Below are 23,258 nucleotides of genomic sequence, written 5' to 3'. Positions count from 1 at the left end.
GAAGTCACAAGAGGAGTAAGCATATAGAAAGGAAGTATCACATTATTCGAGAATATGTGGCCAGGGGAGATGTGAAGGATATGAAGATTGCAACTGAAGACAACCTTGCAGATCCGTTTACAAAGACACTACCAAAAGCTACATTTGATAAGCATGTCAAGGAGATGGGATTAGTAGAATTAAGGAATTAGTTTCAATTAGTGCAAGTGGGAGTTTGTTGGGGTTTTATGCCCTAATTAAAACCCAAATTCTTTGTAATCTCATTTTATTATCAATAAAAGAATAGAAATAATTTTTTGACTTGGTCAATCACTTTGCTCACATGTTTTATTTTCATGATTATTTGTTTAATATAAACTTATATTAAATCCCGAGCATATAGCTAATCTTATTTATAGTGACGTAATCATAGTGGAATATAAATATGATTATATGTTCAAAATAAGTTAGTCCTAAGATTAGTCAGTGCACCAGATTTACATTGACTTGCCAATCTACGATATGATCTACTTAGACATTACAGTGTTATGTTCTTTCCAGAACATTAGCAAAGTATATAAGATCGGATGTATTTGTTACATCGGACAAGACCGATATTGATAGTTGATAAGATAAGTAAACATACCGTTATTATCTATTCTAGTCATATCATATAGTTGACCATAGGTCAATTCATTCTCAATTCTGAGTGGTTAGTATTCTAACTGATTGTATTATTTGAGTTCTTTGACTTGTTCCTTACCAGCTTACCCTACGGACTAGCTCATACTTACATCTTGGGAACTCGGTAGTATAATTGAGTGGGAGTGTTAATCATAGATATGAACATCTATAGCTTCTGATGAAGAAGTGAAACGATGGTTTCCTTTTAGTTTGGTTCAAGGTGTTAAATGATAGAGATCTCATTTCAGTAATTAAATTAGTTTACTGAAATATCATTTACAAGGAACTAAGTGTTTTAAGGATAAAATACAATGAGGGGTAAAACGGTATTTTAGTCCCATCTCATTGTAGACCTTCTATAGAGGATTGAGTGACAATTATGGTTGTAACAATGGATAATTAATAGCGTATCTATATTTGTTATAGAGCGTTCTATGAATTCAAGAGTGCAATTCCAAGTCTATAGTGGAGTCACGAGGAATTAATAAGTTAGTGAATTTATTTGTTAGATTTATGATAACTTATTGGAGCTTGATTTCATAGGCCCATGGTCCCCATTGTACCTTGGATAAAATCATCTATATAGTCTCAATTAATTGATTTAATCATCAATTAGAATTATCAAAGTTGACCAGGTCAATTTTGGATAGTTTCACAGAGTTGTGTAATTTTGAGAAGAAAAGAAAAATTATGGCAGATTTATTAATTAAGATAAATTGGTATCTAAATTAATAAATAAATTTAAATCAAGGTTCAAATTATAAATAATTAATTTGATAAAGGATTTAAATAATTATTTAATTAATTAAATCAATAGAAAATAATACAGGCCTTGATTTTAAGTCCAATGGGCTTATAATCAAATGGGAAATTTCACGGGCCTATAGCCCATGATAATTTAGACCTAGGGCTTCAAAATGGCTGTTATTTTATTGATTTTTTAATTAAATTAAATGGCCTAATTGAGTCTATAAAAGGAGTGCTTAGAGAGAAGATTTCAGAGACGACAGATAAGTCACAAGTCAGATTTTCTGATAGTTTTAGATTCTCTCTAAACACAAGTCCTTTTCTAAACCTCTTTATTATTTTCTCTTCTTCTCTCTTCTTCTCTCTATATCTATCTCATGTGTTGAGAATTGCCCACACTAGTCTAGGTGGTTCTAAGGATACATTGGAAGATTATGAAGAAAATAGAAGATCGGTTCAGTTTCTTGATAATACTCTGCAACAGAAAGGATACAAGAGTTAGAGAAACTGAAGGAAGGACTCTTAATTTCGCTGCGTATACTGTAAGTATTATATTATTTGTTTCTCTTTGAATTCAATTTTAGAAACATGTTTTAGGCTATCTTGTATTAATTTGTTTAATATTATATATACATGAAAATAAATAAAGATCCTGTATAAGCTAATCCAACACATAGCTCATAAGCACACAATTAATACAATTATTGCCTCTCGGCCTCCTAATCCAGACACTAAGTCACATTAGGGAATTTGGGGCGTTATAGTTGGCACTTGTCACACTTCTTGACGTAATCCATTGCATCACCATTCATAGTGGACCATAATTACCCTTGTCTCAAGATTTTCTTAGCAAGGCTCTGCCCCAGCGTGGTCCCCGCAAAAGCCTTCATTCACTTCCCAGAGTATAAGACTGGCTTCGTGCTTGGACACATATCGGACTAAGGGCAACGAATATCCTTGCTTGTACAGCTTATTGTCCATGATCACATATCGAGGTGCCTAATAAAGCAGCTTCCGAGCTACTTTTTTATCATGCCGTAACTCCCTGGAGACAAGGTACTTCACAATGGGCTTCATCCAGCCATCCTGGGGCTGGACCGCTTCTACCTCCGTGGGGGCTGAGATGCTCAGAGTGGCCAAGTAGTCAATAGGGACTACATTGATTAACTCAACGTCCTTGGTGGTGGAAAGCTTGGCTAGGGCATTAGCATTAGAATTTTGTTCATGTGGCACTTGTCATATGGTAACTTTCTTGAAGTTGTGTAGAATTTCTTGGGTTTTTTCTAGATAAGCAGCCATCTTTGTCCCCCAGGTCTGGTACTCTCCGAGTACCTGTTGACTACGAGTTGCGAGTCGTTGAAGATCTTGAGGTCCTTGGCCTTGAGCTCAAGGGCTACTCGGAGCCCAACAATAAGTGCTTTGTACTCAGCCTCGTTGTTGGAGGCATCGAATCCAAACCTCAGGGCACTGTGAACCATGTGCCCTTCAGAGGATACCAATATTAGGCCTATTCCAACTTCGTTTTCATTGGAAGACCCGTCTACATACAACTTCCATGTAGGCCCGACCACTGGGCGTCCCCAGGCCTATCATGGTTTCCCATGCACTCGGCGATAAAATCTACCAATGCCTGCCCCTTGATGGCAGCCCTCGAGTGATACCTGAAGTCAATCTGACTCAGTTCGAGCACCCATTTAAGGAGTCTCCCGGATGACTTTGGCTTCTGAAGGACTTGCCGCAAGGGATGGTTAGTGAGGACCTTGATGGGATACACCTGTAAATAAGGCTTTAGCTTCTGAGAAGTCACCATTAGGAAAAAGGTTAACTTCTCCATAAGCGGGTTTATGGACTCCGTCCCGAGGTGTTAGACGCGGTCTTCCTCGCGCACCAAGGCGGCACTAATGGCACTCTTCAAGATAGCCATATAGAGGAGGACGGGTTCTCCATCTACAAGCTTTGAGAGGATTGGTGGGTTATCCATGTGCACCTTTGACTACTGGAAATCATGTTTGCACTCCTTCGTCCATTCGAACCTCTGACCTCTTCGAAGTATGTTGAAGAATGGTATGCACTTATCAATTGCCTTGGAGACAAAGCGACTTAGAGTTGATATCCTCCTGATGAGGCTCTGAACATCTTTATGCTTGCGGGGGGATGGCATCTCGACCAGAGCTTTGATCTTCCTGGGGTTTGCCTATATTCCTCGGGCACTAACGAAGAAACCCAGGAATTTCCCAGAGGTAACTCAAAAAGTGCACTTTTGGGGATTCAACTTCATCCCGAACCTGTGAAGTACCGAAAACACTTCCGCCAGGTCTTTCACGTGGTCGGGGGCCGTCTTGGATTTGACCTTCATGTCATCCTCGTAAACCTCCATGTTCCGACCCAATTGGTTCTTGAACATATGATTTACCAGTCTCTGATAGGTGGCACCAGCATTCTTGAGCCCAAAGGGAATCACTTTGTAGCAGTACACCCCCTTATTAGTTTGGAAGCTGGTGTGCTCTTGGTTCGCGACATGCATGGAAATCTAGTTATACCCCAAGTACACGTCCATAAAGGAAAATAGCTCACACCCGGAGGTGGCATCGACCATCTGATCTATCTTCGGCAAAGGAAAATAATCCTTTGGGCATGCCTTGTTGAGGTCGAAGAAATCTATACAGTCCTCCATGTGCCATTTGGCTTGGGCACCATGACCAGATTAGATAACCACATCGGGTACTGAGCTTCTCGGATGAAATCGTTCGCGAGAAGCTTGTCCACCTCAGCCTTCAAAGCCAGTGCATGGGTTGGGCTATCATCCTCTGCTTCCGCTGAACTGGAGCAACGTTGGGGTCGATGTTCAAGGTGTGGCATATTATATTTGGGTCAATGGATGTCATGTGGGAGTAAGATCAGACAAAGACATCTTGGTCTTCTTGGAGATAGCTCACCATCACTTTTTGAACCTCCACCTTAAGATTCTTCTCGGCCTTGGTTTTCCTGTCGAGGAGGGATGCGTCAAGGATCACCTCATCGGCATCCCCCATGGGCTCGACAGCCCTCTCTTCTTGAATTATGGGGTCCAATGAGTTGGACTCGTCTGCTTGAACAGCATGTACCTCCATCTCCTCGGGAGGAGGCTGCTCAGGGGCTGCTGCCTCAATCACCATTACTTGTTGCTTGAGGGACACGTTGTAGCACTGCCTAGCCTCCTTCTTGTATCCACAAACAATGCCAATTCCCCCCTCTATGTGGAACTTCATACACAGGTAGCTAATTAAAGTGACAACTCCAAATTCTACCAGGGTTAGATGCCCCAAGATGGCGTTATACGCCGAGGAGCAGTCCACTACCACGAATGTGCAGTACTTGAAGGCCTGACGAGGCTCTTCACCAAGTGTCACAGGTAGCTTGATTTTCCCCATCAGAATGAGACCTTCCCCCGAGAACCCGTATAGAGTCAAAGTGCACGGGGACATGTCACTCATGGTCAGCCCAATCTTCTCATATGCTGACTTAAACAGGATGTTCACAAAACTCCCATTGTCCACAAGGATCCGAGCCACCATCTTGTTGGAAATATGGCTCTCGACCACTAAAGTATCATGGTGGGGAAATCGTATTCTCCAAGCATCATCCTCGGAGAATGTGATGACTTGTTCAATCATCCTGGGCATCTGCGCTGGTAGCTGAGTTAATGTCAGTACCTCATTGTCGTGATTCAGGTCTCGCGCATATCTACTCTGCGAGTCTCGAGAGGTGCCTCCTAAGTGGGGTCCTCCGGAGATAGTCCCCACTCTCTCATTCAATGGGGGAGGCCCATGGACTACTTGCTGTTGTGGGGTTGCAGGAACTGCGCCCGGAGTCTGGGGAGCTGCCTATTGTGGAGGCACTCCTGCGATCGGGGCCTGAGCTGGGCATGCTCCACCCTGAGCATACCGATGCAAATGCCCTAAATTGATGAGATTCTCAATCTCATCCTTGAGTTTTCCGTGCTCGTTGGTGTGGTGCCCCACATAATTATGGAACCGACAAAATTTGTTGGGATCTCTTCTCTCCCTGTCCCTCCGGATGGGTTGTTGTTTTCAGTAGTGGATATGCTGCTTCGTGACCAAGAAGATGCTCTCCTGAGATTCCACTAGGTTCGTGTAATCGGATTACTACGAGACATACTTCTCATCGGGGGCCGCTCCTTGTCCTGCCGGAGCTGCCTAGTTCCCTTGGGCTTCCTACCCTTCGCTTTGCCCTCACACCTATTTCTGCAGGGGATACTGCTGATTGGGTTGGAGCCACAGTTCCAGCACTGAATATAGGCTGAAAAGCACTGTACCCAGTGGGCGCAACCCCATATCTTGTTGGAGCGGCACTGAAACCAGTCGGAGGCACAACACTAAAGCCAACTGACTAGACAGTTGGGTTGAACGGCAGGGCACTCACCATACTTTGTTGGAAAGGAGTGTAAGGTGAGTACTGAGTCCCCAAAGCCACGGGGCTTGGAGTCAATAGAGTGAGGAAAGAGATGGGTCCACCAAACGCTCCAATATGGGCATCCTCCCAGTTTATGTACTCTTGTGCTCGACAAATGAAGTCGTCGAGCCTGTGGCATCCCCTCCGCTGGAGATCATCCCATAGAGGGGACCCTACACGGATGCCTGCCCGCAAGGTCATCAACTACTGGCCTTCGTCGACTCTCTCGGTCCTAGCGGCCTCCTCATTAAAGTGCTTGACATAGGCCTTAAGGGTCTCGAGGGGTCCTTGCTTTATGTTGGTCAAGGCGTTGACCTCAAATTTCACCTTCCGAACAGCAATAAAATTGTCTTCAGAATCAGGATGAGAGCTGGTGCCAGGAATGAATGGACCCCGGTTTGTGCTTCTTGAACCACTCATCTGCCGATCCCATCAAGGTCAACGGGAGCACATAGCACTTTGCGTCCTCAGAGACATGATGCACCGACGTCAATTGATTGAACTTCAACAAATGATCGGTGGGATCCGTGATGCCATCATAAGACATGATGGCTGGCATCTTGAAGCCACGTGGTAACGAGGCTTCCACAATGTGGGGAGGACACGGCTCCCCATCCTCATCCTCTAAGTTGAAGTCATGGCCTTGTCTTCGGGCATCCTCAGCATAATCCTTCCTAAACTCTCCAATTCTACGCGGAGTGGGTCGCGGTCTTGATTGGCACTCTGTGTCGAGTGTTCTGTCTTTCAGACATTAAGATTGTCCCAGAGATCTAGCTGATCTCTCCTCTCAGGGTTTCCTCTGGGAGCTAATTTACCCCTACAAGCATTTAATTCATCTCGTAGGTCTGATTGACCTCAATGGCAACCACTGTCCTCGAGATATCCTACTTCGGTTTCCCCGTCGGATTTGATATTTTCAATATTAATTGAGATGATGAGGTCTTGTCTTCGGTTAATGGAGACATTCCTCTTGTTGGCCTCTTGACTAAGGTTTCTACAAGGTTGGCGAGGTGCTGGGGGGACACCACCTCCAAGCCTAGCACAGTTCATCTTGGTGTCTAGGTGGAATGCCCTGGCCTCCACAGGTGCTGGCGTCCTGGTGATGTCCTCGAGCACCTTGTTATTTATCCTTGTTTGCTAGCCTCGAGGCCTTGTTGTGTTTGCGGGCTCGACGAGCCTTGTTTTGCCCCAGAGCAGGGTTGCCATCGATTTTGCTCTTGCCACGATCTTATGGCGCAGATGGGGCTCCAGCTCCAGCTGGGTGCGCAGGCAGCACGCCAGCTGATGGATCTTGCGCCACATTAGCGGGTGCTCGAGATGCTTACCTACTATGTCAACAGGTGGCACTGCAGCTGAGTGCACGGGTGATACGCCAGCTGGCTGCCTAGACGATACTTCGCCATGTGAGTCTACTCGCAGCCCTTGGGCCGCCAGAGTGGCCCTCATGACGTTAATCATCTCCTGTAGGGCGGCAATGTTTCCTTCCTAGGCATCGAATTTTTGTTGTTGGGTAGCCACCTGGTCACAAAGCACCATCACCTCTGGCGGGTCCTTCGTGTCCTTAGGCTGAGGATAATCCTCCTCATAGTATTTGTCATCGCCATCGTCGTCTGCACTGTCGTAATCCACATTTTTTTTCTAATCCTTCTGGACCATCTCCGGGAGGTCTTGTGGAGGTGGACAGTTGGTTTCTCCTCCCTCAGCCCCGGCGGGAGGATGTACATCTTCTGGTGCATCCTGTCTAGCGATCACCATGGTCGTCTTCTTCAAGCTCTTAATGAAAGCACCAAAATGTTGACTACCTTTTTCACTGTCAACCTAATCTAAAAACTTGACAGTATAAAGAAGAAAATAACACATAGGTTTTATGTGAATTAGGCTATAAAAGAGCTCTAGTCCACGAGTCTTTGGTATTAGTGATTTTAAAGCTTGTTTGAGCAAGCTTCAATGGATTCTCAGGCACCGTATATATTGCTCTAAGTTTACAATGCTTAACCAGTCAAAGTTCTAAACCATTTACAAAGAAATATCCCACCCCTATTTATAGGGATCTGGGTCATTAATGTCCTTAATGGATAATTAATACAACATTCCCGATTATTTGGGGAGTAAATGATAATTAATTACATGGGGATGCACTAATAAAGACCATGGGCTCAGGCGGATTGCATAAGGTCCATTTGTAGAAAGTTGCCCACCAACTTTGCAGGGAACAGGTATCTGACAGTGTCTGAATATGGTTGAACGTTCGCCCATGTCAGGCAGCATTGTGGGAAATGTCGATTATCGAGTGTACGAACTCGACACCACTACTTGAGGCTTACCAAAAGTTGTCAGACGATCTTTTGGTGGGCCACAACTGCAGTGATTGACACCTGACAGTTATTCCATGTCCTGAGGACAAAATCCTGGACCTGGAGAATTAATGAATGAAGAAAGTGAGCATGGCCTCACTTGGAGACATCCACGCCTTGGAAACAGACCACAGGACGTGGCCCCGCTTGGAGATATCCGCATCTCGAGGACGGACCTCGGAGCATGGCTTCGCTTGGAGACATCCACGTCTGCTCAGATCATAGTACGCAGAGAATTTTTACACTCCGAGGAGCTCTACGCGAGCTCTACGAAACATCATTAGTGCTCGAAGAGCTCAATTACTCATCTAATGACTGTCACGTGTCCAGTGGTGAAAACACGGACAACAATGTGTAATATTTTAATTTTTATGTAATTTACTTTTTTTATATTTAAATTTTTAATATAAATTTTATTTATAATTAAATAGATTCCTTGGGGATTCCCCACCCCGTCCTTGACGAGGAATTTGCAGAGATAGGAGCGGGGATGAGGGAGCTCTCCCTACTAATTCCTTAGCCCGTGTGCTTCACTACTACTACCTTATTAAAAAAACAAAAATAAAAACAAAAAACAACTACTACGTTATAATATGGTGTGTAGAAAACTCTCAATTACTATAATATTAAATAGTCTCAGCACTCCCAACGGATACTCTATCCTTCAAAATACATCTACAAAACATTACTTTTTCTATTTTACATCTAACTTTTACATTACATCATACATCAACTTTTTTATATTTTCTCTCTACACTATTTAAATATTATATTTTAAATATTTTTATTAATTAAAATAATAATAAATGAAGATAAATAATAAAAAAACAATTAATTTAGAAAGAGAAAAATGAAAAGGACAAAAAATAATAACAATAAATATTTGAAATAGAGGTACACTTTAGCTATATGTAGAATTAGAAATACGGTGCACTAAAATAGATGAGTGGTTTAACTCATCCAATAGAATGTGTTTTTATGATTTTGAGCTAAATTTTATAGCTTTAGCTAATATTAATCAACCATTGTGAGTGTTCTAAATGGTTGCATTTTTTTTAGTTTATCTATAGGACACTTTACAAAAATATGGGAAAAAACAAGTTAACTTCTATATTTATAGGCATAAAACTTATGCCATAAAATATGGTAATTCTAGAAAAAAAAAGTTTAAAATATGGGAATCCCACAAAATACCGTAAACAAAAATACACTATTTTTCTCTTACTTTCCTTTCTCCCTCATGTATCTTTCACTCACTCTCTTCGTTTTCTCTCACAACAATGACAACCAACCACTTTCTCTCACAACAATGGGATCTCTCTCACACCGACAACCAAAAACGGACATCGTACCTCTAGTCACCGTCGATGCTATCTCCGATTTGTCTTATTCTTCTTCTTCGCATTATTCTTCTTTTTCTTCGTCGCGTTCTTCTTCTTTTTCTTTGCGTTCTTCTTCTTCTTTATTCATGTTCTTCTTTTTCTTCTTCGTTTTCTTTGTTGTTTCAGATCTGGTTTTTTTTCCAGATCTGTCTAAGTAACCAGTTACTATCACGATCTGGTTTTATTTTCAAATCTGAGTTTTTTGTGGACCTAGCTATAACCAGTTATCTTATTCAATCTATTTCTTCTTCTTCTTCTTCTTTTAATGTTTTTTTTTTTTTTTTTGTATTTGTTCTTCTTCTTCTTTTTCACATTTGATTTTGTATTTTAAATTTGATTTTGTACTTCAGATCTGATTTTTTTTCTTCCAACCATAACTATAATTGGTTACCATCACGATTTGTTCAGTTTTTTTTTTTTTTTGTTCAAAACTGATTTTTTTCAGACTTGTTTAAGTAACTAGATAACATGGCGACTAATTTCTTTTATCCATATCTGAATTTTTTTAAACCTAGTGTTAACCAGTTAAGATAACCATAAATTTATATATTTTTTGGGTAAATCTAATTTTGATTCCACACCTGACTAAGTAACTTGTACCATGGTGACTGGTTCTTTTTTTTTTAGATTCTTTTTTTCAAACCTAGTTGTAACCAATTACGATTATGATCAGTTAAGATTTTTTGTTCGGATCCTATTTTTTTTAAAGGTCTGCCTAAGTAACTGATTACCATCGCAACTGGATTCATTTTTTCAGATCTAATTTTTTTTAAGATCTAGCTGTAACCGGTTACCTTCACGATCAATTTAGTATTTTTTTAATATGGGTTTTTTTTTTCCAAATCTCACTAAGTAACAAGTTACAATTCAGTTGGTATTTTAATAATGATACATTACTAAAAAAATCAAAATTATTTTTATAGTTGTAACAATTTACCACCACATCACTCAAAAAATAAAATTGATTTTGATAGTGGTAACCTATTACCACACTTCACTAAAAAAATTGACAGTGACATACGATTACTACCACATAAAAATGTTGAAGAAGATAAAAAAATAGAAGGAAAAAATAAAATAAGAATAAAAAGCATGGTGAATAAGGTCTCAATTTTAAAAAAATAATATAAAAAAACGTTTTATAAAATATGAATAATAAAAAAATATTACAAATAGATTAAAATTATAAAAATAACTTCAAAATATATTAAAACTAGCTACTAAAATTGCATAAAATATAAAATATGATATAAAAATAAAATATTACAAATATATGAGAAAAAAAAAGAGAAAAAAACTCCTATAAAAATGTAAACAAAAAAATATATACCATAAAAAACTTAAAAAGAAAAAAACCGTCATATTTTTCAAAAAAAAAACCATATTTGGGTGTAATTTCATCTTTTCTATAATGAGCTCTAACACAACCCACGTTCAGGAATATGGCCCGAATCTCAATCATTCAACGACAATGGGCTCGGCCCAGTACCGTCTCGCTGGAAAGGATGCGAATCTGGCAAAAACTTCGACCCGGCAAAGCATTGTAACAGAAAAATCATCGGAGCACGCTGGTTCATTAATGGGTTCTTGGCCGGGTACGGCCTGCCCCTTAACTCTTCAGGACTAATCGAATACTTCTCCCCGAGAGACGCAAATGGCCATGGCACGCAGACGGCCAGCACCGCCGCTGGTTCGTTTGTGGGCAATGTCAGCTACAAAGGCCTCGCCAACGGCACGGCACGCGGCGGTGCTCCGAATGCACGCGTGGCGGTGTACAAGGTCTGCTGGAATGTTCCCGGCACGGGGTGTTCGTCGGCGGATATACTTAAGGCGTTTGATAAAGCCATACACGACGGAGTTGATATATTGTCGCTTTTGATAGGGAGTTGGATTCCCATATATTCTAGTGTCGATGAACGAGACGGTATCTCAATTGGGTCGTTTCATGCTGTGGCCAAAGGGATTATTGTTGTTTGTGCTGCTGGAAATAGTGGACCTTCAGCTTTGACTGTCAATAACATTGCTCCTTGGATATTGTCTGTTGCGGCTAACTCCATAGACCGAGCTTTTCTTACTCGTATCACTCTTGGAAACAATCAATCTTTCATGGTATTATCATAATTGTTAATTTTTTTACTGGGATTTTGACAATTTGTTATATTATTCAGAAGAATGAACTGAAATATGTTGATCTGACTTGTTCTTGCAGGGGGAAACGTTGCTTACTAGAACTGAGATTGGTATGACAGGCTTGGTATCCAGAGTCTAAAGGGCTTGACCCAACTGCATTTGGGTTAGCTAAATATGCTATGATAATGAGTTTTCATTTATAGAATAAAATTAATTTGTAGTGTTGATCTTGTTCTGAAATACCCTTTTGCAAAGTTTGTGAATCCCTGTCACTAAATGAGACCAAGGTTGCTGGAAAAGTAGTGGTGTGTTTCACCTCAATGAATCCGGTAGCTGCTGAACAGATTGCAGCAGCCACTGTCAAAGAAGCTGGTGGAGTTGGACTTATTGTTGCAAGGCATCCATTCAATGCCTTATTTCCATGTCCTGGTGATTTTCCTTGCGTTGAAGTAGATTTTGATGTTGGCACTAGAATCGTCAACTATATTCGGTATAACAGGTAAGGTGATCGTTTTTATCAACTTTGTTTATTATCTACATTTCATTATTTTGAAATACCCAAATGGGATCATTTTTCTGCACAGATATCCTCTTGTAAAGTTGAGCCCTTCTAAAACAGTTGTTGGAAGACCTTTCTCAGCCAAAGTGGCCTATTTTTCATCTAGAGGACCGAACTCTGTTGAACCCGCAATCCTCAAGGTATATCTCTTTTTTATGTTGGTCTTGTGTAGATGCTAAGATGGTTTGACGCTGTGGAAACATATATGAATTTCATTAACTGTATATGATTAAGCAGTATGATCATCCATGTAAAAACCTGAACTTGTTCAGTTTAAGTGCTTCCATGCTTTCACTTTTTGTCTTTTAAGAATTATCTAACTGTATACTGTCTCTCATGGATTTGAACAAAGCTCTTAGTCTTTTTTTGTTGTTTCTTTGCATATAACAGCCAGATATAGCTGCACCGGGTGTGAACATCTTAGTTGCAACTTCTCCTCATGATTCATCTGCTGATGGTGGATATACCCTAAACACAGGAACTTCAATAGCAACTCCCCATGTTTCAGGCATTGTAACTCTTCTGAAAGCATTGCATCCTGCTTGGTCCCCTGCAGCCATTAAATCAGCACTTGTCACAACCGGTACTTATTATTCTGTTTTCAATTATTCAGTAATCTCAAAACAACAGATGTGTAGCTTTTAGCTCAAACTATTGCCGTATCACATTAATGTATCTGACGTAGCAGAAACTCAGTATACTCATACTCAACACCTTTGATGATGAATAGAATTTTGCCTATGTCTAAAACTTAACTGAAAAATTATTGGTGGTTTTACAACGATTTTGATGCAGCATGGAGGACTGGTCCATCTGGTTTGCCAATATTCGCAGAAGGGTCTCCTCGAAAGCTGGCTGATCCATTCGACTTTGGAGGAGGAATTGTAAATCCAAATGCAGCAGCTGACCCTGGTCTTGTATATGACATGGAAACAACTGACTACATTCATTACCTTTGCGCAATGCACTATAACAACTCTGCTATCTCTCAACTTACAGGTAGCATCACAAAATGTCCTGTTCAACAACCTTCTGTTCTAGATGTCAATATGCCTTCCATTACCATACCCAGCATTAGGAGTACTTCCATTACAGTGACCAGAGCCGTCACCAATGTTGGAACTCCGAACTCCATTTTTAGAGCAGCAATAGAACCTCCTTTTGGTGTAGTTGTGTCAGTAAACCCCCAAGTGTTGGTCCTCAATTCTACTGTTAAGAAATCTCTTTCACGGTTACAGTCTCCACAACTCACCAGTTGAGTAGTGGGTACTTGTTTGGGAGCTTAACTTGGTCAGATAAAGTTCATTTTGTGAGAATTCCCTTGTCTGTGAGGATTGAGGTGTTTCAACCTTATGTTGATCAATACTGAATCTAATCAGTGAAGTTGATAGTGTATCTCTAATACTTGTAATAAAAGGGAGGATGAAGTTCTTAGATCGTCTTTTTTGCCCTTTTTCATGTTTACTTTTTTCTGCTTTCATAAATATGTATAATTTCTAAATTAGACACGGCTATTTAAGTCGTTTCAGTGGGTTATAATTTTCTCTTCAAAACCAAGGCCAAAACCTCAAAATTGGTCTTCGACACTTGAAATTTTTTATCTGGTTCAATCCTCTGTGTGATTAATATAACTTGTGACGGTAATAAGAATCAAAGAAAAAACAAGACAAATATTATTGGATAGGATAAGTGGTGCTGCAGCATAATTTGTGCACAAATTAAGTAACCATACACAAATCAAGTAAAACAGCAGTTCGATAAAAGCAAGAAATAATCCCAACAACATCACTCACACTCAATATGATAAAAAAGCACGAGACATCATAGTAAAACAAATCAGTACTCCTCTCCTTCATCACCATCGTCACCCTCAGCAGACTCAGCGCCCACCTCTTCGTAATCCTTCTCCAGAGCAGCAAGGTCCTCACGAGCCTCAGAGAACTCACCTTCCTCCATACCCTCACCCACGTACCAGTGAACAAAAGCTCGCTTAGCGTACATGAGGTCAAATTTGTGGTCAATCCTGGAGAACACTTCGGCCACACTGGTCGAGTTAGAGATCATACAAACAGCTCTCTGAACCTTGGCCAGGTCACCTCCGGGAACCACAGTCGGGGGCTGGTAATTGATACCGCACTTGAATCCAGTTGGGCACCAATCAACGAACTGAATTGTCCTCTTGGTCTTGATAGTGGCCACGGCGGCGTTAACATCTTTGGGAACGACGTCACCCCGGTACATCAAACAGCAGGCCATGTATTTCCCATGGCGGGGGTCGCACTTGGCCATCATGGAAGATGGCTCGAAAGCGCTGTTGGTGATCTCCGCCACGGATAGTTGCTCGTGGTAGGCCTTCTCGGCTGAGATCACAGGGGCAAACGACGAGAGCATGAAATGGATTCTTGGGTATGGAACCAGGTTAGTCTGGAACTCTGTGACATCGACATTGAGCGCTCCATCGAACCGGAGAGAGGCTGTGAGAGATGAGATCACCTGGGAGACAAGGCGATTGAGGTTGGTGTAAGTGGGACGTTCGATGTCGAGTGATCGACGGCAGATATCGTAGATGGCTTCGTTGTCGAGAAGCACAGCCACGTCGGTGTGTTCAAGAAGGGAATGAGTCGAGAGAACACTGTTGTAAGGCTCCACCACCGATGTGGACACCTGTGGAGAAGGGTAAACAGTGAAACCCAGCTTCGATTTCTTTCCGTAGTCAACAGAGAGACGCTCCAGCAGAAGGGATCCAAGTCCAGATCCGGTACCACCACCGACGGCATTGAAGACCAAAAAGCCTTGAAGACCAGTACAGTTATCGGCGAGCTTTCGGATCCGGTCCAAACAGAGGTCAACAATCTCTTTCCCGACTGAACATAAATAACACAGAAGAAAGCTTATAAGCAAATTGAATATGAAAAAACAGATCAAGAAATTGAATCCGGAGAAGGAAAAGTGAGAAATTACTGGTATAATGGCCGCGGGCGAAGTTGTTGGCGGCATCTTCTTTGCCGCTAATGAGTTGCTCTGGATGGAAAAGCTGGCGGTATGTTCCGGTCCTCACCTCGTCAATGACTGTGGGCTCCAGATCAACGAAGATGGCACGTGGAACGTGCTTCCCGGCGCCGGTTTCGCTGAAGAAGGTGTTGAAGGCGTCGTCTCCGCCGCCAACGGTCTTGTCACTCGGCATTTGTCCATCGGGCTAAGAAATCGAAACAAAAACCTTCTTTAAGGACCATACAGATCGAGAATCAGGGTTTACAATCGCAAATGAAACAAAAAACGAAATTTATGTTTTACCTGAATGCCATGCTCGAGGCAATAGAGCTCCCAGCAAGAGTTTCCGACTTGGATACCAGCTTGACCGATGTGGATCGAAATGCACTCTCTCATTTTCACAGATCGGGAAACGAAAAGCAAATCTGAAAATAAATGAAGAGGAAGATGAAGAAGAGAAAAAAGAAACCCTAGAAAGGTAGGCGTTTATCAAGACGCCTCCTATTGAATTGGTAGTGGTGAACTCAGCTTCTCATTGTGAGAATATATATACCAGCGCAATTCAAATCAGGATGGCCGTTTTAGACCACGGTTGGTTAGTGATCTTCCTTGGTCTTTTGAAATTTTAACTGCGGTTAGTTGACCAGGGTTGGAGGAAGCAGATTTGTTGCCAGCTAAGAAAGCGGGACCCAAACTAGTTGGATTGGTTGGGCAATGCCAATCTGGCCATGGCCATCCTAAATTAACGGACCCTTTTAATGGTGTTTGATTATTAAATATACTTGCAGAAGACAAATTATAAGGCGGGGAGAGAATAGTCTTTTCCGAGATCAATAATTTGAATGTTGAGAGACCATCACGCAATGCAAGAGACAATGAGTGGGACTTACGATATCGCTATGGTTGGGCAATGGGCAATCTCTCGAAATTTTGCTTCAGCTTTACTTTTAAAATCATTTTGATTGTTTCTCATAATATCATTTCATAAGAGGTAAAAATTAATTGGATCTACAAATTAGGTGGGACAAATATATATATATATATGAAAATAATTAAGATAAGATAAGACAAATATAAATACAATATATTAATGTTTTTTATATACTAACTGGTCATTTGGAGATAGATATATTTATGAGTAATCTTATTTACTATAGTATATGAATATGATATATTTAGTAATTGTACGTGTATTAACGTGACATAATTTTGTAAATATATATATCCTAGGTAAAAATATTTTTTAATTTTAAAATTTTAAATATTATCTATAATTTTAATAAAAACTGATTTATTATTTTTCTTTAAAAATATATATATATAATAAAATAAATTATAATTTATAGTATATATAAATATTTATATCAATAATCTCTACATATATGAAATCTAAGCAAATAAAATAATAATAGAAAAATTCATATTGTACACAATAGTATACATGCATAAGTTATTTTTAATTTCTAATGTATTTCACAATGTCCTTTAGTGAATTTGATGAAGAAAAAAGATTCAATCACTTGATAAAAAAACAAATTATCACACAATTTTAAGATAAAAAAAATAATATGTATGTCTTTATTATTTTAAATAAATATGATTTAATTATTTAAATTATCATAAAATATTTTTAAAATATTCTATTTTAATTAATTAATTTATTTATTTTTGTTTAAGTTTATGTTTGTTCTAGTTTTTTAATTTGACAATGACAATAAAAGATTATATATTGTATATTTAATATAATATTAAGTTTAAGTTTAATTAAATTTTATTTAAGTTATTAAATATATGGTTTTATTATTTTTAAATAATTATTATTATAAAATATCATATTTTGATTTGTTTAATTATTTATTTATTTAATTTTATTTAAATTTAAATTATGTTTAAATATAAAAATATTTCATTAAAGTTAACGGAAAAAAAATAAAAAATTATTTGTTGACCCTGATTTTAGTCAACTGACACGGAGTCGAAAACGATTGATGTGGGCAGATATGTTGAAATGAATATAATGACAAAAACAGTAAAGCACACAAGAATTTATAGTGGTTCGGCCCCAGAAACTAGTAATAACCTACGTCCACTTGAGCTATTATTGATATGAGTTTCAAAAGAGTGATCAAAGAACTAGGGTTCTATGAGTTTCACCAACTTCTGAAGGATAAACAATATATCGTAATGTATTAGCTCTAATTCTCTCGTAAATCTATTCTCTCAAGTAATCAAAAAGCCAAAAGTCCCCTCCTTGAACTATCTTTCTCTATTTATAGGCTCAAGGAGGATTACATTAATTTGTTACAGATATTCTCTCCTAATTAATCGGATCATCAGGAATTATTGGAGACAATCTCGGGATTGACTATGATCTTTACAAAATTATCTTGAAATATGCGGAGTATACGACCAGGCTGGTCGTAAGAAAAACTCAACCGTTATGCTTGCAATATCTTACTGGTCGATACTCTAACAGAATTCTGCCAGGTGTTAGCCATGTGTTCAGAAATCTCCTGCCACGTCATGCGTGTCTGCTTTTTGGATAACATTTGCCCCCCAAGTTTATTTATTACGACCAACAATAAATAATTTTTTAGGAAACGACCCTTCGATTACCCCACCAGACCTGTCAGAGTAGTTCATGCAACCTTGGGAAAAGTAACCTACCATTGTCTAATCACGGCTTTTCGGTTCCCAAGTAACCTTTCGACGGCTATCACCTTTCCCCATGCTTCGAAAAAGAGGAACTGATGATTACTTCCTCTTTCATGCCACGAACAAAATATATAAATAGGCTTCCCAGAGTCTTCTTTTCCTTTTTACGCAAGTCTTTCCTCCTTCAAGAAACCCAAAAATCAGAACTTCCATTCTCTTCTGAAGACCATCTTCCACTGTTTTCAAGACCCAGTCCGTCAGTTCACCGACGCTTGAAACTCTCTTAAATCTCCACAATCTTCTCTCTGGTAAGTCTCAGAACTTCTACGCTCTTTATTTTTGCCGTGCATGCCTCTGTGGATTGACTGTTAAGCTTTTACGTTTCTGGGTTTAGATGCATGACAGTAGGGGGTTCAATGGGTGATGTTGTATAGGATGATATTTCTTTGCCATTAAGGAGTTATGAGTTAGTTTGATAGTTGAGATCACGACTTTAGGATGTAAAACCGAAGTAAAAATTCGATTTTTATGCCAGTTGAAAAACCAAGTTTTTCCCGCCCTAAAAGGAGTTGAAAAAAGCTTTTTCAAAAACTTTTTGCTTCCACTTTTTGATCTGTTTTTCAAACTGTTCGTGTGAAAACATTAGTTTTTTGTTAGAATGTTGTTGTATAAAAGTTTAACTTTTATACTCGACCAGCGCTATTCTAAAAAACTTTCTAGAATCTTCATCCTCACCTCCCCATTCTTCTGTTCGCAGATTTTAATGCCAGATTTGTGGGGAGGTGAGCGGCCAATCGACGATAATCTTCTTGCACAACTGCTTGAAGGTGAAGAACAATCGGCCCAGCGTGTTAGCGAGATTCCGTTTTCACGAACTTCTTCTAGACCTCAACCATCACTACCTCAAATGGCCCGTTCTAAATCTCCCGGCAAGAAAAAACCAAACCCCGAAAACAACCCAAATTCACCTGCCCAGCCTGATTCGCAAGCTAGGGTTCCCTCGACCAGCGGTCGAGAAAATGCTGCCCCAGACCCTCACATTCAAGTCAGGGCTCGCCCTCGGCAGCAAAACCTTCCTGATGTCGAGTGGTATCTTTCTCCTACCAGCCAGGTGACTCCCCGGATGCTTGCCAATTACCTTAGGAGGTATCCCCTTACCGGAGTTAATCTCAAAATCTCGGCTTATAACGACCTCCTTTCTTAACATACATATATATAGTGTAAAAACAAAGTTTAACCTGAATATAACAATACTGAAATTCTGAATTTTCAAAAACTTTATTAAACAATACATAACTAATGTTCATAACCTCAAACCATACAATACTCACAACTAAATAAAAACTTTATCTTACATACAAATCTTAATACTTTTATAAATAATTTTCGTGGCGTTACTACACCTTAACGTAGAAATGAAGATGTATCCAACCGATAAATTGAAAAGCTTTATGTAAATTACAACGTTCATGAAATACTTTTAAAGCTTTAAGTAAATTATAAAGTTCACAAAATACTTTTAATGAAATATAATTATAAAATCAAGTTTCTCGTTTATTTATAAAATAGCATAGCAGAACTCCACTCCCTTCAGGTCAGCCCCATATGTACAGTCATGTTGGCTCCACATATACTCATCAATAATTTATATTTGGGGCCTCTTACCTACAATACAAAACATTATCTGATGAGCTAAGGCTCAGTAAGTAGAATAACTACCTCATATGCATTAAAATAAACATGCAACATGCTATGTATTTTCTTTCTTTCTTTCACTTTCCTTTCTTTTGGGCCCTAGAGGATGCTGCTGCCGGCATTACATAGGGAATCACATTCCCACCTGAACATAAACATGATAATAGGGAATTTCTCCCTCATAAACATTCATTATATAGGGACGTACATCTCCCTCCTTACATTTTTGGGACGTAGGTCTCCCAAGCAGCACCTCTACTTTAACGCTTTCAATAACTTGTTTTAAGCGTGCTTATGCATAAGAAATATAACATTCTTAAAAATAACTTATGCATAACAACATGTCAGAATAACATATAAAGCATATAAATGCACATAAGACACATAAAAGACTTGTATTGTAGATGAGGATTCTACTTACCTTGCGTCTTGAAAAAACAACCGAAATTGTTAGCTTCCTGATAAAAATACAAACTATTAACTTACATAAAATCTACATGATGTAATTTTAGTTTATAGTTGTTGTTATTCTATTTTTCTTTTCTTCTTATTTTATTGTTTATTTTATGTCCAGGCATATGGTCATACTATAAATGTCCATGGCAAGATCCCGGTCTAAAAGTCATGGTCATGGTCATACGGAAATGTCCAGGTCATAGTATCAGTCCATAATAATAGGGAATAAGGTCATATAATAAAAGTCCAAATAGTCCAAAGTGTGACCATAGCCTATATAAGTTTAGTATTATAAAGATACATAAAAAAAATAGTTTATATTTCAATTTTGGCATTTGTAAAATATGACGACATGGTAAAATAATCCATATATAAATTTTAGCATTTTAATGGCATAGTAAAGTAATCTATATAAATTTTGGCATTATAATGGCATAGTAAAATAATCTATATATAAATTTTGGCATTATAACGGCATAGTAAAATAATCTATATATAACTTTTGGCATTATAACGGCACAGTAAATTAATCTATATATAAATTTTGGCATTATAACGGCATAGTAAAATAATCTATACATATATAATAACTAAATCACTGAAAAGAAAGGCTCGGGAAAGAGCTTACCTAAAAGGTTTTCGTAGGCTAGCGTTTCAGACAGAACTTCGCATTGATCTTCAAGGTTTAGAACTTTAGAAAGGTGTTAAGAAGATTTTTGGGTAGAGTAAGAGAAAGGAAAATGAGGTTTTTTTGTGATTTCAAGATGAGTTTTAGAAGGGCTATTTATAGGAAAATTTTGGGTTACTATGCTAATAAAATATTTAAAATATAAAGCATAGTGGAATAATAAAATATTCAAAATATAAGCATGGTGGTTTGCTAAAGTCATCATTATATCACTACTGCATCATCATGTGGGAACCATGGGGTGGACCCCGCTGTGGGACCCACTATGAATAATACCCGGTGAATAGTAAAAAAAAATGAAAATTTCTCAATCTTCTTATATTACTTAGTTTAACATTTTTGACTCACAAACTTTTCTGAAAATGTTTCTCTAACACCCATAAATTATTTATTCTCACCTGTTGGTTACTTCAACAACTTAGAATTGTTAAAATCTCATAATAGAAAACAACTATATCCCCAACGGTCAGGATCACTATTCACCAACGGTCATAAACGGCTAGTTTTTGTCCTATAAATACTTGTTCTTTCAACCATTTACTTGCAAACTTCTTCATCTCTTACCCCTTCTAGATAAAATTCATCATCTAAACATGAATTTCTCTTTATTTTTCATAACTTTAGTGATTGTTTGCTTGTATTTAGCATCATTCTATAGGTATTATACTAATGAAATGCCCATGAATGTTATAGTTGCATATTCATTAGTTATTCTTCCACTTTACTTAATAGCTCTAGCATTCGGTTAGCATTGTAATGCACTCAAAAGTATGAATAAAAATATCTTCTCTTATTTTTCATAATTGTTGTAATGTATTTGTAAAAAGAAATGGGAGTTACACGGCTGCTGACCAAAGAGCTAACCTGCCTGGGGGCATCTATAGCGCTTGGTCAAGGTATCACATAGAGGCGGGGGCCATCCTTCCTCTACATCCATTCTACCAGGGGGTGGCCAACTACTTCGGTGTTGCCCCCTTTCAAATTACCCCAAACGGATATAGAATGCTGGCCGCACTCAATATCATTTATAAACTTAAAAAATGGCCAGAACCCACTCCTCACGAGGTCAACTTCCTTTTTGATCTTAAGTCCAACCCTCAACAATACGGGACAGGCTTTTTTCATCTTTGTCACCAGGAAACAAATCGAACGTTCCTGAGTGACACTACTCATATCTCCAACGTGGGGAAGTACAATCAAGAGTATTTCCTCACGCCAGACATGACTACGAACAACCTGGCCTTCGCTCGATGAGGTAAATGTCACTTTTCCCTGGTCGCTACTTTTCCTTCGCAAATTCTTCTACACTTCTCTAAAGTATATTGTGTCTTTCAGGACCATGGTCACGCCCAAACCCGACACCAAACATGGTGTTGAGGTCCAACGCACTGGCCAGGATGGCAGACGCTGAAAAAAGTGTTAAGTCCCTGGTCACTGATGAAAACTTGAGGCTATCTGGCCTCCTGGCTCCTCGCCATGAAATGAGAGGACCCGTGGTGGCAGACGCCACTGCCGAGGGGGATCCCGAGTAGCAACCCCCAGCGTCTCCTCCCCGAAGGAGGCCAACGGGGGTTACGATCAGGGAACCTACTGGCGACCCCTCAGCAGAGAGGCCTTCTGCGCCCCAAGGGAAGGGAAAACAAAAGGCAACAGAGCCCGTCATAGACTTGGATGAGTCTTCAGACGAAAACGGTATTGTTATTCTGCTTTTAAATAACTTGCCAATTCCCTGTAACTTGTTTGACGGGGACGGCAATTTTACGTATACTCTAAATCTAGGGCCAGACTTCTTCGTGCCAGATAGTGAGTGTATGACTAATAGAGTCAGTAGTGTAGCGACAAGTAGTTGTAGCTCGGGTATTAAACTTTGTGACCTTTTTTTGATTTGCCATGATTTTTTATCCACCTTTGTCTTACTGTCTGCATGTTTTTCTTTATCTGCAGAGATGGCTTCCCCCAATGTTTTCGATCTGTACCAGACCCAGGAGGAAGAGGAGGTCCCCCTGGTCCGACGGAGGAAATCAGCTAGGAGGCACGATGGTGAATCAAGCCAAGCACCCTCGGCCAAGAAGGGTCGAACAGCTGATCCTTCCAAGGACGGGCCTACTGGCCAACCTTCTGCCCAACCTTCCGCTTCTGCTGAAAAGGAGACTACCCCTGCTGCCAACCCTTCGCCTGCGGCCCAAAAAGAACAGATCGCCTTGCTCATATTCTGAAGCATGATCATTGCAGGGAAGCAATGGCTGAAGCTGAGAGCATGGGGGTCGATCAGATCCTTAACAGGGCCCTTAACGAAGTGACTAGTGTAAGTACTCTTTCTCTTGGCTTTTATCTTTCCTTCTTGTAATATAGCCTAACTTTTATTCTTTGACTGCAGGCCATGCTGACAATAACTGCTGCTCTCACTCACGCCATCGTTAGCATCGAGCAGTCTCGGGCGAAGGTTGTTGAGGAGCTTAAGGCTGCGGAGGCTAGGCATGCCGGGG

The 23,258-nt window shown here is 39.5% G+C and overlaps 2 protein-coding genes and 1 pseudogene across 2 annotated transcripts; 2 read left to right on the top strand and 1 right to left on the bottom strand.

Moving 5' to 3' along the window:
• Positions 1–11,032: 11,032 nt before the first annotated feature.
• Positions 11,033–11,945, top strand: LOC133779951 (subtilisin-like protease SBT3.7; the record flags this gene model as incomplete). Its single annotated transcript, XM_062219846.1, has 2 exons — positions 11,033–11,707; positions 11,808–11,945. Coding segments are annotated over 2 exons (735 nt in total), but the record flags the coding sequence as incomplete, so codon positions are not given.
• A 68-nt stretch (positions 11,946–12,013) lies between these two features.
• Positions 12,014–14,088, top strand: LOC133778182 (subtilisin-like protease SBT3.3; annotated as a pseudogene).
• LOC133778181 (tubulin alpha chain) lies at positions 13,938–15,811 on the bottom strand. The gene is made up of 3 exons (XM_062218046.1): positions 15,582–15,811; positions 15,249–15,483; positions 13,938–15,151 (listed from the first exon to the last, which is right to left on the bottom strand). The coding sequence occupies exons 1-3, from the start codon at positions 15,672–15,674 to the stop codon at positions 14,124–14,126; spliced, it is 1,356 nt and encodes a 451-aa protein (XP_062074030.1). The 5' UTR covers positions 15,675–15,811; the 3' UTR covers positions 13,938–14,123.
• Between the last annotated feature and the right edge of the window lie 7,447 nt (positions 15,812–23,258).

Source organism: Humulus lupulus, chromosome 5 (genome assembly GCF_963169125.1).
Source record: "Humulus lupulus chromosome 5, drHumLupu1.1, whole genome shotgun sequence".
Classification (NCBI taxonomy): Eukaryota; Viridiplantae; Streptophyta; class Magnoliopsida; order Rosales; family Cannabaceae; genus Humulus; species Humulus lupulus.
This window is presented reverse-complemented; position numbering and strand designations above follow the sequence as displayed.